The sequence below is a fragment of the Dendrobates tinctorius genome, unplaced genomic scaffold, assembly GCF_039654945.1.
Source record: "Dendrobates tinctorius isolate UK_male_01 unplaced genomic scaffold, ASM3965494v1 ptg000138l, whole genome shotgun sequence".
NCBI classification, from domain to species: Eukaryota; Metazoa; Chordata; class Amphibia; order Anura; family Dendrobatidae; genus Dendrobates; species Dendrobates tinctorius.
The window spans coordinates 3,097,100-3,119,210 of NW_027361806.1; the positions used below are offsets into that span (position 1 = coordinate 3,097,100).

General features: G+C 46.6%; 1 protein-coding gene across 1 annotated transcript; it reads left to right on the top strand.

Moving 5' to 3' along the window:
- Positions 1–305: 305 nt before the first annotated feature.
- Positions 306–16,771, top strand: ZNHIT6 (zinc finger HIT-type containing 6). Its single transcript, XM_073544402.1, has 10 exons — positions 306–514; positions 1,142–1,207; positions 1,283–1,389; positions 4,417–4,502; positions 4,846–4,949; positions 13,375–13,443; positions 14,815–14,895; positions 15,308–15,385; positions 15,717–15,841; positions 16,486–16,771. Exons 1-10 carry the CDS (start codon positions 426–428, stop codon positions 16,527–16,529), a joined length of 849 nt encoding a protein of 282 aa, XP_073400503.1. The 5' UTR covers positions 306–425; the 3' UTR covers positions 16,530–16,771.
- Positions 16,772–22,111: the final 5,340 nt, after the last annotated feature.

The following is a 22,111-nucleotide window of genomic DNA, read 5'->3' on the forward strand; positions in this document are numbered from 1 at the left end:
CAGCTCCCCCATCCCTCCCCCGAGTGCAGCTCCCCCATCCCTCCCCCGAGTGCAGCTCCCCCATCCCTCCCCCGAGTGCAGCTCCCCCAAGGGCAGCTTCTCCATCCCTCCCCCGAGGGCAGCTTCTCCTCCCCACCCAGAGTGCAGCTTCCCCTTCCTTTCCTGTGTGCTCAGTACCAGAGACAGAGAGCACCATGGGAGCAGCTGCTCATACACGCTTCCTTAGAACCACGTGACCAACAAACGCCAATCACAACGAGGCCTCGAGATTCGCCAAGTGGAAGACGCACTTCCGCCACGCACAAGATGGCCGCACGTCGATTTTTTCCTTTACGTCTCCCTCGCCCACAATACGCCGCGTGAACTTCCTGTTTACATCTCAGGGATCCCGGAAGTAGTCCGCACGTGTCGAAACGGGAGCTGCCATGGAGGGTTTACTGGTCACTGGTGCAATCGGGACTGAGGGAAAATGGGAACTTACGGTGAGACCGAAGAGGAAGATGTCCAGCTATAGGTGAGTGCAGACAGCACTGCAAGTCCCAGCATGGCCGGGCTGGCAGTTTGGGATAATGTATTATAGTTGTTAGATTCTGGAAAGTCATCAGGTCTTTGTGGATGAACAGAAAAAAATTCCCACAGACGCCTCCAAAATTTTGTAGGAATTCTCCCCAGAAGAGCGGGAGACATTATCTGCAGGCGAGAGAAGCCCCGGGGGGGCCGTGAGGCGAGAGAAGCCCCGGGGGGGCCGTGAGGCGAGAGAAGCCCCGGGGGGGCCGTGAGGCGAGAGAAGCCCCGGGGGGGCCGTGAGGCGAGAGAAGCCCCGGGGGGGCCGTGAGGCGAGAGACGCTCCGGGGGGCCGTGAGGCGAGAGAAGCCCCGGGGGGCCGTGAGGCGAGAGAAGCTCCGGAGGGCAGGGAGGCAAGAGAAGCCCCGGGGGCGAGGGCCAGGAGGAGAGAGCGACGCTCCGGGGGCCGGGAGATGAGAGAGGCCCCGAGGGCCAGGAGGCGAGAGAGAGAAGCCCCGGGGGGGCCGTGATGCGAGAGATGCGAGGGGGACACACACATACTTTAGTCCATATGGTGAATCACCCATTATGATGACTGTAATGATTTGTGCTTTTTTTTGTGTGTTTTTCCTTGTAGCTGTGAGACCTGTGGTAGTGACGAGGCAAAATACAAGTGTCCGCGATGTCTGAAATATTCCTGCAGGTATTGTGTAGCATTCACTATGACTTTCTGCATTGGTTTCTTCGTTTTCTTCACTATTTCCTTGTCTTCTCTTAGTTTACCTTGTGTAAAGAAGCATAAAGTGGACATTGCTTGCAGCGGAGTCAGAGACAAGACGGCATTTGTCCCTTTAAGTACATTTGGTGACCTCCATCTGCTAAGTGGTAAGTAAAGTGTCCACAGAGCACAGAAGTATGTCCGCTCACCACTGCTCCGAAAGAAATGCAGAAATCTCTCCTGCTTACTTCATTAAAAGGCTTGAATAATTAAAGCACCACTCCAGTGGGTTTTTTTTTTTCAGCGCTGGAGTGGTGCTTCTACTGAAAGGTTTCTGCCCCGCTCTTATAAATGCCCTCCGGAGTCTTCACCATTTTCCAGCACCGCACATTGTATATGCAATGCCTCCACCTATTATTTCACATTTTACTATATCTGGTACTGTGTTACTAAACCCACTTCTCTCCCAGATTAATAGGTAATAATTTGTATTTGAGAATTTTAGTAATATGTTGAGGGTCATAGCAAAATTAAGCAGGTCTGGATGGTCCCTTTACCCCTAAACATATATATAGACCTGCTTAATTTTCCTCATACGATTCTTTCTCCACTAGCAATATATTATATTATATAGTAGATCATAGAAATGTATGCATATTTCTCCGGGTCCGGTAATCTGTTTCTGCAGCAGTGGTCAGGAACCTTCGGTGGTATCCTGTTTAATAACAATAATATACATTTATTTAATCTTAGAATAGGTACATAAAATCGGTACGGTAGCTTAAACCTGCAGGAAAGCGCACATTCAATTGTAGAATCCAATGAGTCTCTCTCATGGACCACATTACCCCCCACCACCACTTCTGGGTTTATTGACCCGATCATCTTTAAGGAGGACACATTGCCCTTGATGGCTTTCCAAAAAAATGTTTGGACAAACCTGAAGATGAGCGATTAGTTTGTGATGAGTCCGGCAATGATGCGGTCATATGTTCCTTTTTCCTTCTTTTGAACATATGAGTTGTGCAGCCTATATTGTCTTTTTGACATGAGGTGAAGATAGCAATGTAGTACAAACATACCAACATTAGTGATGAGCGAGCATGCTCGGATAAGGTGTTATTGGGTGCTAACCGGGTGTCTTCGGGTACTTGAAAAATATGTTCGAGTAGCCCGCGGCTGCATGTCTCGCAGCTTTTTGACAGCCACAACACATACGGGGATTGCTTGTGTAACAGCCACGAGACATGCAGCCGCGGGGACTCTAACATATTATTCGAGCATGCCCAAGACACTCAGTTAGCACCTGATAACACGTTATTCCAGCCCGTTCGCTCATTCCTAACCAACTTTGCTCTATTTCTAGACATCACTTTAAACGATAATTCAATGTTTGGAATAATTCACACTACATCTTATAGAAAGCCTACTAGTGGTAACTATTTAACACATGGTATAGTGATACTGCCGTAACAGAAGCTGTGCTCGCTTTTTCTCTGTCCTGTGCGTTTATTGCTCTGGTCCTTAGTACCTCAAATTGGACACAACTCTGGAGATGATACATAGACCGGGTGGGCCGGATTTTGACATTCAGTATTGTTATTAATGTCAACCTCTTAATATTAATATTCAGTTGTGGGCCAACATTGCTGACTGCGTAATGAATGCCCAGTAACTAGCAATGTTATACAGGGGCTTCTCCAGATAGCTACTTTAGCCACCACAAGCCCACCGGAGGGCATGGTAGACATCGGAGTAACTGCACTGGAGCCGTAGGTAACTTTTCACTTGATTTTTTTTTTTCGTGTGCTGCAGAGTGCCGCTATTAAGAGCTGCTAGTAATGGGTCAGGGGAGACTTAAATCATTCATGGAGCTACAATCAGAGTTCCAGCTTCCACACTCAAATATGTATCATTATAAAAGAATTCAGCATGCGTATCGGTCGCAATGTCGGAGGAGGCCTGTTGAGGTCCAGATTGATGTCACGCTGGCCTCCATTTTGGGGAACAGCGAGACGAAGGGGGCAATCTCAGAAGTGTATAGAGATTTATTATTTACATTTCTAGTCAGTCATCCCATCAAGGCTAGAGTGAAATGGGAGGCTGAATTGGGAGAAATAAGTGATGATAGATGGGAATCTATTTTAGAATATGTGCCTAAGATTTCTATGAGCGAACCTGGGAGGATGTCTCAGCTGTACGTAATTCATAGAGCTTACAGAACTCCTGATAGATTGTTCAAGATGGGTTTGAGGTCTGATTCCGATTGTCCACGGTGTTCGCAGGAACGGGCAGATATGATGCACATGTTGTGGTGTTGCCCTAGATTGTCTACATACTGGACAGTTGTACTGAATCGGATCGAATGGATATATAAATGTGTAATCCCCAGAGACCCTTTGATCTGTATTTTAGGCTTTGTGGAAGAATTGGCAGCGGCGGCTATGGTCAAACTGGCGATTGCTAGACTGTTGTTCATAGCAAGGAAATTGATTGCCCGGTTTTGGATCAGAGAGGAGCCTCCGACTAGACGGGACTTTCTTGCGCAGGCGGAGCATATAATTTCATTGGAAAAAAGTATTTACACTAAGAGAAATAAACTTGGTGTTTCACAAGATATGGCAGCCATGGGTAGAATGGAGTTAGAGGGGTGGGAGGGACGTATTGGGATATGGAAGATATTCACATTACATAACTATATATGGATGTTGGAAAGAGTACTGGACGAGGAACGGGGAAGGCACTGAAGGGATCTCGGAGGGGGGATAGGGGGGGAAAAGGGAGGGAGGAGTTTTGTTTTTGTTTATAAAAACATGTTTATATGTGAACAATTGCTTGATGTCATGTATATCATGTAATTGTTATCATAAATAAAAATTTATCTGATTAAAAAAAAAAGAGCTGCTAGTAATGGAAAGAATAGTTTTATTTTTTTATTTTTATTATATCAGGACTCTGGCTCATATACCTACAGCTTAACTGGTTGGTGGTGCACAATATCGGCTGATTGTGCATAACAGCAAGACTACAATTAAAAAAAGACACTGTTGATGCGATTAAGTGGAGACGGAAACCGGTCGAGCTTCTCTGTGTACTTTATAATCTGTATTTCCTGTCACCCCCCTTTGAGGACTAGTGCTGCTCCGAGGGTGATTGTTTGGTATCTTACCACTGATCTTTAATTTAACCAACAGATTATCGGTTTCTGGAAGATGCAGGCAGGGTGGCAGATGCTGCCATGAGGGATGCCATGCTGACCCGGCAATCAACCACTAAGTTTGTACGTTTCTGCATTTTATAGTATGGCCTCATCTTACATATTGGCCCCGATTCATCAAGATAGGCGAAAAAGTCATGAGAATAGTAAAAGTAGCAAAATATTAGTGAGCGGATGACATTTTTCAAAGCTTTTTACTCCTGAATTCTGGCTTAAAATGTTTTGATGAATCAGTGGCTATCTGTATTATCCCCCCTCATCTGCGGTCTGTGTTATGATGTGCGGTGAAGTAGCTTACCTTATAATGGATGCTGTACACTTTGTGTACAATACGAATGAATGTGCGGATGTTATAGGACAGCACTTACACCGGTTTATTCCTGACGGCTGTATTCTTGTTCTTCAGTTGAATTATATGAAGAATAGAGCTCGGAAACAAGACATCGATCTAAGGCTGTTACCGATTGGGTTTTCAAAAAGGAAAGCAAATTCTACCTTTTTCCATAAAAAGTAAGTTGGATAGTGATATTTCCTGTAATATTGTTAAATTCTATACATGAAAATTCAGCTTTTGCAAAATGTTAGACCCTTCCTCAGTCTGACCTTAAAGAAGTCCTCCAACGAAATCATAACTTGCCATACCCCCATGTCCGTCACATAATGCACTACCCTGCAGCTCGGCCTTCTGCTTCTGCTACCATCTTTGATTATACAGACCACTTATATAGTTGGGGGAAGGTGAACTGTCATCTTCTACATAGGGCGCGTCCACATAGGACACATGCTATTGGTGCAGATTTGATTATCTGCATTGCAAAGGGGGAAATCTGCTGCAAAAAGAATTGAAATTCTGCAGATATAAAATACACACTTGTCATTTTCTACAGGGTTATTTATCCACAATGGGTGGATGAGGTGCGTTAAAACCTCAGCCTCCTTGCTGCTATTGTAACATGCTTATTTTCCACCTGGAAATCTGGACTAACTCTCCTTAGCATTCCTGCTGCCTATGACATGTCCTAATTATGTGACAGGAGCTGTCTAATCATCATCAGTAACTAATCAGTGTTGAACAGATCTTTCAATTTTATTGTACAGTAATACCAATGCCCATGTGAATGACATGCAAAGCCCTATATGATAGCTTGTCACCAAAGCCTGAATCATACTGTTACTGTGCAATGTCCTCAGTCTTGTACAGAGTGATAGAAGCAGCAAGAAAAAGGGTAGGTAAGTTACTGACACGTTCATTTCTAAAGATATCCACTTTCTAGACAAACTTTTTTTCAGGAACCCTTATTGTGTGCAGGCAATCAAGAACTCCCCCATTTCTTATCCTCAGCAGCTTTCCAAGACACCCTGTAACTCATGGCAGTGGCTGCAGCTTTCCTAACTCTCAATATGGCGACATTCACATGGGCTCCTGGCTCTGATACCGGAGATCATGATTGCTTATGTCTGGGTACAACATCGGTGACCCTTACCACCAACCTCGCTCATGTCTTCCTCTTGTTTCTGTTCTGAACTCCCATAGAAGTGAATGGAAAGACTTTCACAGAGGCTGCGGATTGTAGGAACCCCTTTTAAAGAGATAAATGGAGATCCCTCCTCTGACATATCTGGTGGTTTGTTTTTTTTTCCCTCTCCACTCTTTGGGGACCAAATGTCATTTTTAGGCACAAATTAAAGTCGTTCCAAAATGTGCTTTTGTATAAATGCAAAATATTTCCAGAGTTCCTTCTATGGTGATGTGAATGTTGTACGTTGTTTTACTGCCGAGGCTTCATTTTAAAGTAATCTTTAAAGAAAAAATGAAGCCGAAGTAAAACTTAATCCCCTCTTGTTGCTGCAGTGCAGGATTGATCGGAGGAGACCAGATGAGATCTTGTCCACTGGGTGTCTCCCTCCGCGCATCAGATGGAGAGAGACTGACGCCTTCCATCTGCCTTTAGCCATGCAGACCTAGAGCAGAATGACATTGCCTCGAGTCATCCAGGGTTACAACCCCCCACCCCATACGAATTAGATGGAAGTCATCTAAAAAGACAATCATCTGTTGTGTATGGGGGCATTCAAGTCGGGCAAAGGAATTCACCCCTTGGACCACCCTGCACTAGGTATAACGCTGTGTATCACAATTGCTTGATGTTTGCTATATACAGAGGTACATATACAGAGCTGGTCTGAAACCACAACTTCCAGCATGCCCTGACAGCTCTAGAACTTGCTGCTGCATTGGAAAAAGTAATATAACATGGCTCCAAATGAATGGGTAACCTTATGGTTCACAGCTGTACCAAGCACCACGGAACGGAAATTGATGTTCATGGCTACTCTCTGCTTTGACTATAGGGGGGGACTCACACTTAAACGAGTTATCATTTTCATAACTGGGTATTGTCAGTTCTTGTAAATACAAGCAATTTTGCAACTTGCTGCTTATTAAAATATTCAGCCGTTCTTTAGATATTCACACTTTTACTGCTCATCGCTTTGGAGACCGACCTCCACTGCTAGACATCAGAACATACGCCGTGCTTACAAGTGCCTTTCTAATAAGCTTGTAAATGCTGTTTTGTGGCTGACCAGGATCACTGGAGCCCGGCCAGCTTCTGTGCAAACAGCAGAGGTGGTCGGTCCCCTAGGCAACAAGACGTAATCAAAAGTGTTAATATCCCCAGAACGGCTGCAAATTTCAACAAGCGGTAAATTGCAAAAGCGCTTGTTTTTGTAAGCTCTATTCATTTATCAAGATGAGATTAACCCTTTAAAATGCTCCCATGCCCTTATAATGTATTATTTATACATGCTTCACTCTTTTGTACAAAAGCGTTGGTTCATCAAAGATCATCCTCTGTTTTTAGTCATAAACAACTCCCGCTGTTGCTCTCTGTTACCATCAGATTTGCTTCTCTCGTTTCTTGGATTTTTCTTTTTTTAAATATTAAAAGTAATAGAAAGATTTCGGGTTGTGTGCTCCTCCTGTGAAATCTGTATCTTGTTGCAACGAGCCAGGATTCCAGGTTGGTCCGTCCCTCTATTTGCTCCGTGTCTGTTTAGCGATTGTCGCAGGAATTCGGGACAGTGTGTAAGTTGTATCGCAGTTAGTTCACACCATTCACACCTCGATGACACCTATATTAAGATGTTGTCTGCCGAGCGGAGAGTAACCCCAGGATGTGAAATGTAATGGTCCCCTGCCAAATTAAACTGAATTGACAGCCAATTCTTCTTCTCCGCTACAACCTGAGCGCGGCTCTGTGCAAATCTCCGTCTAAGGGAAACGTGCAAATTCCTGGCAAACATAGGAATTCATTCATGTGTCCGAAGCCCGAGCACCGCAGCTTCTAGAGGCGTCCAGCAAACAGAGGGCCCTTAGTGGTGAGGGCCGGAGAGGGGGATGTTATTGCGGCCGGCTCAGATGTGGAAAACCGTGGTATTAATGGAGTTATGTACTCAGGTGCGGCAGGTATGGAGGCCCGGGGGGCTCCGATCCTTAAAAATAACGAAAATATAAACAGGGTCAGAGACTGTGCCTGTGTGTGGCTCTGCACAAATAAGTGTATTTATGTGTGTGTGTGGTGTGTATATCATCAGGTAAGTAAAAGAAGCCATGGAAAATGGGGAAGTGTGGCGAGAACCGGCCTGCAGTGTATGCAAGGGTCGGGCACGATGGGATGGAGAGAATCAGGTATATAATATTCCAATCCCTATACTTTTCCACAAAAAAGAAAGGACAGAGTGACTAATCATGATCGACGTGACATCAGCACCGCACTGTAGCGGCGGAGACTCGGGCTGGACTCGGGAAGGGTGAGTAAAGCTAAACCTTTATTCTACTTTTTTTTTTTTTTTAAACCCTTTTTAAAGGGGTTTTCTGGGGTGTACTTACTTATTAAAGGAAAAAAAAACATTATTCTCATGTTTCGTGAGTAAAGTTGCAAAGTGCTTGTAAAGACAAGTAAAAATTCCATTATTAATTTGCAATTGCAGTTTTTAAAAGTCGCTTTCCTGAAGAATTTTATTGTTTGCTCGTCGCCTAAGTTAGCGGCCACGCGGTGGCTAAACATAAGCTTTCTGCTGCGCAGCTTGTATGCGCTGCTCTGGAGCTGATTGTATCGCTGGGTCCGTACAGTTTTAATACTCCGATGGCGGCATCGGAGACTGTGCAGTGCAACGAGTTACGCTGGCCAGAGCTGTTATGGGAGCGCACCCACTACGGCAAGTAGGAGGTCGGGGAAGTGTGTGCTTCTGAAGATAGAGGATGTCATTACCCCCTTTAAAGTGATATTTATCCCTTTTTTACCTATTTAGCCACTGCCCGAAAATGAAATATTGTCAACGGGACCTGTGACCACTGCAGTAATGATCCCTACAGAAAGTGATTGACTACGGTACATGTACGTGTATCCGGGTGTCATCCCTGCAATAGGAAGTAAAAACCTGTGGGCAACCAGCAAGCAACCTGGCGTATCTCAGACCCCCAAAATTTGATGTTAAAGGGACCCTTTCAGGTATCTGACCACTGGTGTAGTCATGGAAAACCCCTTTAAGCTCGGCGTAGTGCTCAGTTTCTTCCCATAGAGGATGATGGCAGGACCCCAGTGCTGATTGACCCCCATTTCTACAATGTGTGAGTTTAGAACAGCCCTTTCGATATTACCCGGGACTTGGCACGTTCTCACTGGATTGGGATTTGGCTCGTTAATCCTCATCCTTCTCGGTGGCGGTGCTTGCGGTCTGAGGCTTGGCCCCCGTTTGGTCATATCTGCGATATTTACTGTTCTCCTCGTACAGCCAAAGTCTTCCTTTTCTGCCCACTGACCACATCTGTAGCACGTTGCCGTTCCCTCTGCGAGTCCAGACGCACGTGTTTATACCATGAGGATGTGGTCGGGGGTTTAAGATGGTTACACAGAGCTAAGGGCACAAGATGGCGACAGGACGTGTCCAGAAGCAAGAATCCTCTCTGGCCGCAGGAAATACTTGGCAACTGGGGTCAGTTTTACAGCAAATATGTAAAATGTGGATTTTTTTTTTTTAGTTTATTTCTCTCATTGCCAAATTGTCACCTGAGCAGGAATCTTATGCTAAAAGCAATTATAGAGGATGCCGGGTACAACCTAGTAGCCACACGGGAGCTGCAATACCACTCACAGCCTGTCTACTCGCATGGCCCTGTTTTTAGATGTTCTTATAATCCTGACAACCCATTTTTTTTTTGTTTATTTTTTTTTATTATTTGTCAGGTCCATAGTTATAGTAGAATGGAATATGGGATGTGATATCGGCACGACTCATGGACGGACTGTGTCGTAATTTTTGCAACTTTTTCCCCCTCGCTTTCTGGTTAGACCGTGCACGGCGCTGATGATATTGCACTGACTGGTCGTGTGCGCAGCTCCCAGGTATCGTGGATGCTTCTTGGCAGGCACCTGACAACGCAATAACTTCTCGGTGCAGAATTGGAGTCTGAGCGATCATTTTGGAAGCATTGATGCCCAGATCTCACCATGAGTTGCCGAGGATTAAAGTCGCCGTGTAGCTTTTGACCTGCTGCTCACAATGCAGTGTTCCCGTTATCAGCCATGGGGAGGAAAGGAGGTGGACAATCTGCAGAAATCTTCCGCTTCGGCAGACTTCCATCTTCTATGTATGGTCACCCTAAGACCGGTTTTCTTTGGGTTCTGCTAAATATACATAGATATGGAGTGTAGGCTTTGTGGTTAAGGTTGTTTATGGACTAATATGGATGCTCTAATAGAGAAGATGCATACTTTGCTTTAAAAAAAAAAAAAAAAAGAAATAGAAATATGAAGTTCTTCAAAGCAACGTTGAGGTTTTCCAGTGTTTTGCTACATACCAGGGGCTGAAACCGAATGGAAATCAGTGAGCATGTTGTTTTTTTTTTTTTTTTTTCTGGGTTTGCAAGACTCGGACTCATTGCTTCACAAACATTACAACTTTCCAAAGGAATCTGTGAGCGGCTGCCGGCTGCCCACATTCTTCCCATGTGCCGGGTCCAGCATGCAGGCGGCTCACACAAGCCTCTTGTACGACTCGTGTTTGTTCTGGGAAACCGACCTGGAATCAAAACATCAGATCGAGTGTTAAAAGATGTATTTAGATGAAACCGGCGGCTTTTACATGGATATTTACAGACAAGGTCTGCTTGTACTGGCGCTCGCTGCCCCCCCCCCCCACCGTTAGCACATTGACTTGGGTTGTTTGGGGTGTTGCTTCTGCTGGCGGCGGTCACTCACGTGGGTATTACGGGACACAGCCGTCCTCAAAGCTGGAGGACAGAGTGTTGTACGGTGCACGGAGAACTTTTAGAGTGTGTGCACACGCTGCGGATGCGCAGCGGATTTGGCCCTGCGGATCCGCAGCAGAATTAGCTGCATTGTACAGTACCATTTTATTCTATGAGAAACCAAAAACGCTGCAGATTTGCCGCGGATTACAATTTGCAGCATGTCAGTCGTTTGTGCGGAATCCGCAGCGGTTTCACACCTTCAACATTGTAGAGGTGTGAAACCGCAGGCTAGTCTGCAGATAAACCGCAGGTATTTAGACCTGCGGATTTACCTGCAGATTTTGCCAAATCCGTGCAGAAAAATCCGCAGCCCAATCCGCAACGTGTGCACATAGCCTAAGCATTTGTAGATGATGACACGTTTTATTTATATTTTATCTTTTTTAGCTATTTAAAGGGGTTTCTACTTTTAGGAAATTGTTTAAAATAAGCAGATCAGGTGCCCACCCTTCCCAGGTCCATTGATGGCTCCTCGCTGCTACTCTGGTCTCGGTGTTTTGGCTGCAGTGGTCACTTTATGTTAACAGTGTGCATCACCAGTCATTAAGATCAGCCATCCACCGTTATACTGATTGGCTGCAGCGGTTATGCACACTGTCAACCTAACGTCAGTACTGCAGCCAAAATGCTGAGACCTGAGCAGCAACAGGGAGCCGATGCTGGACCCAGGCAGGGTGGGTGAGCACCTGCTCTGTTTTTCTGGAGTGTTTCCTTTAATTATAAGTGGTATATTTTTGTTCTTGGATCATTGACTGTTTAACTTACATTTTTTTTTTCCCTCTCTTGAAAATGAGAGCTTGCAGCTCCCTTAGGCGCTGTGTTTCTTACAGGATGCATAGTGACGAGCCGCTCACCTGTGAGCATTAAATGAACTGGACAGATACTGTCCTGAATATTGTCCATAAAGGAGTCCATTCATTAGCCACAACCTAGAAAACCATGAGGAAATGTCCGAATCCTCAATCCCTCCTCTGACGATCTGACGATCGAAGATGCTGCCGCGGCTCAGTCCTGGCACAGCGCCGCACACTGTGTAGTGGCCATTAGTGTTACTGCAACTCATCCATTTAAAGTGAATCTGTCACCTCATTTTTGGGCTATGAGATGCGGCCACCGCCATCAGGGGCTTATCTACAGCATTCTGTAATGCTGTAGATAAGCCCTGATGTAACCTGAAAGATAAGAAAAATGAGTTAGATTATACTCACCGGGGGGTTGCGGTGGGTGTCGCGGTCCGGTCCGGCGCCTCCCATCTTCTAGCGATGACGTCCTCCTTCTTACTTGTGCCGCGGCTCCAGCACAGGCGTACTTTAGGGCAGAGTAAAGTACTGCAGTGCGCATTTTCAGACACTGCTTATGGCGCTTATTTTCAAAGAGGGCAGAGTTTTGCGAAAGGCGCCACACAACCGAATTATTACTGTAATGAATGTGGTGTAAAACATATTGCTAATCTGCCTGAAACTAATGGAGATTTTATTTATTTTTTTTGTCCAGGAACAGCAGGTGATGAGCCTCTCAGTAAATCTATAGTCCACTCTAATGAGCTTTTTATTAAAGAGGTTGGGTACTATTTTTTTTCCGTACGTTTGTGATTAGGGCTAGAAATCATTTTGCAGTCTCCTTTCATTCCGAATTTTCCACTGTTTTTTTTTTTTTTGTTTTTTTTTATAATTTGTAGAGAAAGACCAGAAAAATTGCAATGTGTTACAAACTTCTGCCAATTTTTAATGAGTCCCAATTACACTTTTTTTTTTTTTTTTTTTTACCTTTTTAAAGACGCTTTTAAGTAAAAAGAAAAAAAAAAATATCCTGACAGGTTTAAGATTGGCATAAAGTATGCTGCAGTTAATGTTTCCCCATTGAATGATGCTGTACTTGCACGGACGTGCCGTGGCCGCATCAGTCAGCCGATCGGTGGTGATGCCTCGAGTCGGGGCCCCTGTTGGTATTGATGAGTTTTCCCAAGGACATGTTGCTCATATCCCTTTTTAGCGTCTCTGTCCATGAAAGTAGTTTTCTGCTGATATATGATGGTTAGATATAGGTGGTAATACCACGCCCAACCTGTGGACAAGAGTGGCGCCGTTGCTGCCAACATTAAAAAAAAAATGTTCGGTTTGACCTATTACATAATATTATTTAGCAGAACCGGAGACGGCCTGTAATGGACGTCTGTCGGACATTCCCAGTCTGCTTGTTTTCCAGACGTACATAGAAATAATGTGTTCCTTTATAACTGGGCCTGGGCACTGCCATCTGAGACGGCATCAAAAGCCTCGTCTGTCCACGGAGAGACAAGTGACGCGTGTGGGAGAAGAAGCCGACAGCTCCCCAAGCCAGGAGTCGAGGCGTTCAGTAACATTACATCAGAACAGGCCGCTCCTTGGCCGAGAGTCCAGTCTGCAGCCAAGAAAGCTGCGTTTTATAACCCTCGGGTGCAGGGACGTGACGGCCGTGCCACAGGCCTAGCAACCAAATATTGTTCGGGTTTAGCTGCGATGCACATGGGCCGAACCTGACCTCGTCCTTTATGATCATAGACCTATATATATAGAAATCTCTCTCCTACATATGTAAGAAAAGCCGGGTCTTATGTCATGTCCTTGTCTCTCCTTTTAGAGAACAAAGATTTTACTGGCAATTACAGCTCCAGTTTCCACAGAGCGGGGCCGAGTACATGGAAAAGAGGTAATTATTTATAGTAGTATGTAATAATAATATTTATTTTTTTTTATTTTATGAACCAAATTATGTCATCGTCCATTTTTCCAACAAAACATAATGAATCTGTTAAAGTAATTTTTCTGGTTCCCAAAATCCTTTGCTGCAGCTTCTATAAACAAAGAAAATAAATTCTACTTTCCCCGGGTCTCTGCTTCTTCTAGTACCTGTAATCGTCTGCAGCGCTGAAGTCACATCAGCAGTGCTGCAGCGCTGAAGTCACATCAGCGGTGCTGCAGCGCTGAAGTCACATCAGCGGTGCTGCAGCGCTGAAGTCACATCAGCGGTGCTGCAGCGCTGAAGTCACATCAGCGGTGCTGCAGCGCTGAAGTCACATCAGCGGTGCTGCAGCGCTGAAGTCACATCAGCGGTGCTGCAGCGCTGAAGTCACATCAGCGGTGCTGCAGCGCTGAAGTCACATCAGCGGTGCTGCAGCGCTGAAGTCACATCAGCGGTGCTGCAGCGCTGAAGTCACATCAGCGGTGCTGCAGCGCTGAAGTCACATCAGCGGTGCTGCAGCGCTGAAGTCACATCAGCGGTGCTGCAGCGCTGAAGTCACATCAGCGGTGCTGCAGCGCTGAAGTCACATCAGCGGTGCTGCAGCGCTGAAGTCACATCAGCGGTGCTGCAGCGCTGAAGTCACATCAGCGGTGCTGCAGCGCTGAAGTCACATCAGCGGTGCTGCAGCGCTGAAGTCACATCAGCGGTGCTGCAGCGGCAGCTCTGAAATGACATCAGCAGTACTGCAGCTATGAAGTCACATCAGCAGTGGGGCATCTATGAAGTCACATCAGCAGTGGGGCATCTATGAAGTCACATCAGCAGTGCGGCAGCGCTGAAGTCACATCAGCAGTGCGGCAGCTATGAAGTCACATCAGCAGTGCGGCAGCTATGAAGTCACATCAGCAGTGCGGCAGCTATGAAGTCACATCAGCAGTGCGGCAGCGCTGAAGTCACATCAGCAGTGCGGCAGCCAATCAAATCATTAAACTTAGTGGTTCATGCTGTGATTTTGTGCAACGCTGTCAACAGCGACATCAGCGCTGCAGACAATAACAGATGCCAAGAGCAGTGGCGGAGACTCAAAGCCTGATCTAGGGTGGGTGAGTAAGGTACAGATTGTATCTGTTTTGTGGGTTTTTTTGTGTGGTTTTTTTTTTTTTTTTTTTTTTAACAATCCAGTGTACAATAGGAGGCACAATTGAGAGGAGGGGTGAAGGCTTAGTGGCTAAATGACTCCCAATGGCTGCTGTAACTTGCCTAGATCTACGGGAAGGTGAGGGGTCAGGGTCTCATGTTCAAGTAGTTATTCATTGCTTCTTGTGTGTGTTTTTGTAGGGTACCAGACAGTAAAACTGTCAATGAGATACTAAAAACCTACATTGACCCGGCAGAGTCTGATCCAACCATTCGTCAAAGGTATGTATTAATTGTGATTCTCCATTATTTTCTATATACTGCTGTTTCATGGTTTTTACCTCTCATCAGTGCCTAATAGAGTACTAATTGAAGTCTTAGGGGTAAAGATGGCACAGGGAGATTTATAAGTCACGCAATGTCACGTGGCAAGGCTTCAAAAGGTAGATATTGACTTTGTAGTGTTGTTACCTCCAAAAGGAGGAATTAGAGACTGTAATCACATCCTCTGTGAAGAGTCTATTTACATAATTTCCCAACTTGGACTTTTTAACCACTTTTTTTTTTTTTTTAATTCCCTCTGGGGGGATAAACTGCAGTCTGCAATATGGTAGATAAAGCCAACAACTAACCTTCGTATAACCATAAGGACGCTTTCGGAAAGGTTAATCACCATTTCCTACTTCTCTTCCAGGCTAAGAGAATATGTGAAGTCACCATCTGATGTGAAGGTGCTTATGGTGGCTGCAAGGAAGGCCCCTGGTCCAGACAGGTATGGTCACACTCTTTTTATGTCGATATCCCAAGGGGGTTGTGTACTTGAAAACAAGTACCTTTAAGTGTGTCTTAGATTTATTAAATATAAATATGCACAATATAACTAGCATACTTATATTTATAAAAGAGCCCAGATCTGGAGATGTTGTTCAAGTTCAGCAATTCCAGTTAGAGCTTTCTGTGTCGGCACTGTATCGTGGGTACGCGGTCTTACGATAATTTGCTTTGGAAGGGTCATCAATATCGAACCAGAGGGGTAACCTTCGTTGTTGCGCTGCTTACTTTGCCCTTGAAATTAAAGTTTCTCTTTTTTCTTTTTTTTCTAGGTACTATGAGCTGGACTCTAGTAAAAGTCTTCTAGAAAACCTCAGGCACAAAACGGTCATTGAGTACCCAACTCTTTACGTGGCATTGAAGGATTATACAAAGGATATTCTACTGGTCGGTCAAGGTCGGTATATATGCAGACTTGTACATGAGAAACTCACTGTGCTTTTTTTTTAATAGATTAAATCAAGTTTTATTAACATATTGATTATTTTGTGAAATTTTGTAATTCTCATACTGGCCACTGGAGCACACAAGAGGCTGACATTTTCTGTTTTCGGCTTTGCTGTATAGACTGGGACATGACAGCAGAGTTATGTCCATGGATATGTGACAGCTCTGCTGCTGGAGGCCTAGATAAGACCACACTATGCAGATGCATAAGGCCCTGTATGTATCTCGCCTGCCCCTTTCTGGTTTCCCGAGGAGAAGCAGCGCTCCCTGTCCCTGGGGAAGTGTGACCCGGTTTGGTTTGATATCGTGTCCCCAGGATTCAGTCTGTTTTACGTTTTTCTGGGCACAGCTCAAAGTAAAATTGCTATTAAATTGGAGACAGAGAAGGTTTTGGAGGACATTAACCAAACCTTTCCTTTCTGCTGATATTTTTCTAAAACATTTTGTGGGAAAAGGAAAAGATTTTGACTTTTTTTTTTTTCCTGCTCAAAGCTTGGAGATGCTGAGTGTGGTGGGCGCCATTATTTTGGGGTTACGTAATATCTATACGCCATACTGTACATGCAAATGACAAACTGTTCTTTGTCTTTTCAGCGAACGAGCCGTCACCATCCGTATCTCAGGGAAAAGCCGATTAGGAAACAACAGTGAGAGCCGGAGGGAAGAAAATCGGTCTGTGACCACGGTTTGCCCAGATGTTAATGTTGAGTGTCACTGACCGGTATGGACACACATGATGGGGGTAATTATTGGTCATTACCCCTGGAAGAACTTCGGTTTATAATGTTTGCTTTTTTTTATAATTTTATTTTACCCAAAGTTGTATGGATTGTTTTGCTAGTTTTTGGTTATTAACAAGAATTTATTATTAAGAAAACAACCTGTCTTGGCTTGTACCTTCATTATAGACTTTGATTTATGAGTGAATACTGTATACATAATTGCCTTTCTCAAGCCTTGTTTATTAAAGGGATTGTCAAGCTCCCATCCTATTGAAATGAACAGGAGCAAAGCTGCACTTCCCATTAATGGCCACTAGACAGTGCTGTTCATGGCTTATTGTCACAGCTGATCGTCATGTGTGCCGGTTGTTTGCCCGCTGCCGATCTGATCCATATCAAAGTAGATGGAAAGCCCCTGGGTTATCCCATTCTAGCCTTAGGGCCCCGTTACGCTGATTTTGTGACACATCAGCGATCTCTCCAGCGGGATCGCTGTGTGTGACATCCAGCAGCGATCGCCCGCCCTGCCGGTTATCGCTGATCACGCTCCATCGTCCTGGGCCGTTTTTTCATCGCTGGTCTCCCGCTGGCCAGCGCGCATCGCTGCATGTGGCAGCAGGAGCCAGCGATGAGCCGGGGGGCTCTTAGAAATCCGATGTTTACTCTAGATACCAGCGTGCACTGCAGGGCGGGAGGTGGAGGCAGAGCGCGCACAGCCCGGAGTAGCTCTTCTATCTGCTTCTCCAGTCTGTCAGACCGGAGTAGCTGATAACAGAGCTACTGATAGCAGAGCTACTCCTGTCTGTGCGCCACTCTGCCTCCACCTCCCGCCCTGCAGTGCACGCTGTTATCTTGGGTAAACATCGGGTTTCTAAGAGCTCTGCGGCTCTTAGAAACCCGATGTCTAGCTTGGAAACCAGCTTGCTCGCTGGTCCTGATCGCTGGAGGGGCTGTCTAACATGTCCCAGCGATCCCATCCATGTCGGATCGTTGGTGGGATCGCTGGAACATTGTTATGTGTAAAGCCCCCTTTAGTGACTGAGGCTGTTTTTCTCGCATTCTGAAAAGATTCTTTGTATATGAATTTATTCGGTCGTCCATGACAGCACCACCTGAGAGAGGGGATCCGCCCTTCAGGAACAGGAAACCTACAGATACAAAAGGGTGGCACCTCTCCCACTCATCAGTTGGTTTCCTGTTCCTAGAGGACAGGACTTCCTACAGATCGTCCGTCATGGATCATCAAGGGAATTCCCTGGTCGGCTGACCGACCCAGGTAGCGGGGGGATATCCTACCTCGGTCAGTGCGGGGTCCCTGGAAGCGCCACGGTGGGGCCGGGTAGGTCTCCACGGCAGTGTGCGGAGCAGGTGGAGCAAGGGGTCTGGAGGACAGCCGTATCCAGAGTGCCAGCACCGGCGGGACTCGTTCCACACCCCTGATGAATCTAGCAGAGCAGCATTTTCTATCTCTACATATAAAAGGGAAAGAAAACGCCACAGCAGATTTCTTAAGCCGCAATCTGCTAAAACAAGGGGAATGGTCCCTAAAAACCTCCATCTTCGACCTGATTGTACAAAAGTGGGGGCAACCAGAGGTAGATCTCTTCGCCACCAAGGAAAACAGGAAATTGAGGCAATTCTGCTCTCTAAATCCCAGAGAAGACCCTCTGGCGGTAGACGCTTTTCTGATAAAGTGGGACTTCAGGCTGGCCTACGCCTTCCCTCCCCTATCTCTACTACCCCTGGTGATGAGGAAAATCAGGAAAGACAGGGCGAGGATTATAGTGATCGCCCCGTTTTGGCCCAGGAGGGCATGGTTCTCATGCCTCAGGGCCATGTCTGTGTACGATCCTTGGGTACTGCCGGACATCCCAGATCTCCTATCCCAGGGCCCAGTTTTCCATCCTCAGGTGGCTGGCCTACATCTGACGGCGTGGATTTTGAACGGTCACTACTAAAAGATAAAGGTTTCTCCCCAGACCTGATTAACACCCTGTTTAAAAGTAGGAAAATCATTACAACCAAAATTTACGTTAGAGTCTGGAAAAGATTCCTTCAGAACTCGGGAGTAGTCGCTGGGGAGTCAGCACCTATAATTCAGATCTTAGAATTTCTACAGAAAGGTCTGGACATGGTGCTTTCCACCAGTACCCTTAAAGGGGTTGTCCGGGCTTTTCACATAATCTCCGTGCATATCTGGGCTGCAGAATGGTGACAATAAGTAATTTACCTTCTGTCACCAGTTTGCAGGGTTTCCAAGATATCATCTCTTGCTTGTAAGAAAAGCGTCCGGGGGTGTGTGTTCTGGCATTGAAATGAGAACTGGTCGTTTACTCCTACTCGACTAAAAACATGCCCTCTATAGCAACAACCCCACCCTCCATAGCAACAGGCCCTCCCCGACCACATGAACAAGCCTATCCCTCCTCACACAGTAACAAATCCTCCCCCTCTAGCAGCCTCGGTGCAGAGAGCAGGACCACCCAGCTGCTCCTCCCCCAGACACACGTTGAACAGTGATCTATGGAAAGTGAAACTAGTGAGGAGAAAACGACCAGTTCTCATTTCAATGCCAGAACACCCCCCCCCCCCCCCCCCCGGACGTTTTTCTTACAAGCAAGAGATGATATCTAGCAAACCCTGCAAACTGACCACAGAAGGTAAATTACTTATTGTCAGCATTCTGCAGCCCAGATATGCACTGAGATTATGTGAAAAGCCCGGACAACCCCTTTAAGGTACAAGTATCAGCCTTGGGGGCCCTTTTTTTCTGTGACATCGCAGGTAATTACTGGGTCAGTAGGTTCATTAAGGCAGCAGGTAGATCCAGACCAGTAGTGAAGGATAGGTTCATGCCATGGGACCTGAATCTAGTGCTCACGGCTATGACGGAAGCTCCATTTGAACCTATCTCATCAGCTTCCATAAAAAACCTGTCCCTCAATGTAGCCTTCCTGGTAGCTCTGACTTCAGCTCGTAGAGTAAGCGACATCCAGGTATTATCTAGGCATCCTCCTTATATGCAGTTCAGGGACGATAGGGTAATACTTAGGCCGGATCCAGCATACTTACCTTAGGTAGTTTCTAGGTTTCATAGGACACAGGAGATAGTCCTTCCTCCCTAATCCAGCTAACGAGAAGGAAATAAAACTACACACCCTAGATGTTAGGAGATGTCTCATAGAATATCTGGCACTTACCGATCCCTGGAAGAAAGATAATGCCCTATTACTCTATCGCCTCATTGGGGGACACAGAACCATGGTGTTATGCTGCTGTCCACTAGGAGGCGACACTATGCATAATCTGAAAAAGAGAAAACCAAAAGCAAAACACAAAACAAATATCCTGGAATAATCTGAAAAAGATTAACTTTGGCTCCTCCTCTGCAGTATACACCCCTGGACGGCGTCAGCCTTCTCCAGTTTTTGCTTAGTGTCGCAAGGAGGCACACCGTTTTTCTTTTTTTCCTTTCGTCGGAACAAATGAAGAAAAGTGGGTCTCCAGCGAGACTCCCGGCATGGCTCCTTCCTTGGCCCCCTTTTTAGGGGTGCCCAGTTGAAGTGGAGATGGCGGTTCCCCACGTCGCTCCTTCCCCAGTCCCTCGGGTACTGGTCCGAAGTTGAGACCCCCCCCCTCCTTCCCCAACCCCCTTCAGGGTCTGGGTTGAGGTTGAGGCAAGGATGAAGACCCCCTGACGGTGACAGACGCACCCTCCCTAATCCCCCGCAGGGGGCATTAGGTTGAGACGCCGCAGGTAGGGTCGGAGTACAGACAGCATTCTGCACCAGGGACCCCAGACTCTCACAGACGTAAGCGGACCCACAGGTCTCAATCACCTGAGTCGGCCTATAGCACAAGGTCGTCCCCCCCAGGGAGAGACAGTGTCATTCCAGGTCTCCTAGGCAGTCCCCTGTCACAGACAGACAGTGCAATTTACCACAGAGATCCCCCACCACAGAAGACCCCTGCCCCAGGTCGCCCTCCAGGGATCACCTTAGTGAGGCACAGGATTCGGAGGGCATCTGTGACTCCGACTCAGATAACGAAACGGAGAGGTCCGTGGTACCTTCTCCCTCTACCAATACAGCGCTAGTTGAGGACATAATCTCTGCAATTCATCGGGTGCTAAAAATTCCAGAGTCGGCCCCGGAAGTCCCAGAACATAGGATTTGCTTCGAAAGTGTTCAGAAACCACCTAAGGTCTTCCCTAATCACCATGAGTTTGAGGAAATACTTGCCAAACAGTTTGCGCAGCCTGAGAAAAAATTTGCTAATCGCAAATATTTGGAAGCGAAGTACCCCTTCCCACAGACAGACACCAAACAATGGACAGATCCACCTGAAGTGGACCCCCCGGTTTCTAGGCTAGCAGCGCAGACCTTACTCTCTCTGCCAGATAGCTCAACCCTCAGGGACGCAGCAGACCGGCAAGTAGAACGCATGGCTCGTTCTATTTTCGAAGCGGCAGGCGCCTCTCTGGGCCCTGCGTTTGCTTCAGTTTGGGCGGCCAAGGCCATCAAACTACAGGAGGGTCTTCAAGCTTCAAATCCCGAGCTCTCGGACCAAGCGGTCCAGATAGCAGTGGTAGCAGACTACATGCTTCATGCAGCCCTGGATTCCGCAAGAGGTGTAGCGGGAATAGCATCAAACGCCATCACGATCCGACGCATCCTCTGGCTGCGAGAATGGAAAGCGGATGCGGCCTCAAAGAAGTCCCTCACGCGCCTTCCGTATCTTACTGGAAGACTTTTCGGCGAAAAGCTGGACACAATGATAGCCAATGCCACTGGGGGTAAGAGTACCTCTCTCCCTCAACTAAAACCGAAACGCACGTTTAAACGAAGAAACCAGACGCGATTCCGATCCTTTCGGAATTCCTCGGGCTGGTCCGTCTCGCGCCCAGCGCAAAACCGTAACCGCTCTCCACGCAGGGACAACTCACGGACGCAGCAGCGACCGGACAGGTCTTGGCAGTCGAAAGCAGGCCAAGCGAAACCCAAGGGAGGAAAACCTCAGAACTTCGCTTCATCATGACTCATGAACTCCGGAAGACACCCCACCAGTAGGCGGCCGACTTTTACTCTTCCAGCAAGTCTGGCTGCCTATTACAGAAGACAGGTGGGTCAGGGAAATAGTGTCTTCCGGATACAAGATAGAGTTCACTTCCGCTCCACCGAACTGGTTCTTCCTTTCTATTCCTCCAACACTACCAGACAAGGCTCGTGCTTTCCACCAAGCGGTCTCCTCTCTCCTTCAAGCAGGAGTTGTGGTGCCGGTTCCCGCGAACGAGAGATTCCGAGGGTTCTACTCAAATCTGTTCGTAGTCCCCAAGAAAGGAGGCAGCGTCCGACCCATACTGGACCTAAAACAGCTCAACAACACTTACGGGTCCGTCACTTCCGCATGGAGTCCCTCCGGTCCATCATTGCATCCATGGAGCAGGGAGAATACCTTGCCTCCATAGACATACAGGATGCGTATCTGCACATACCAAT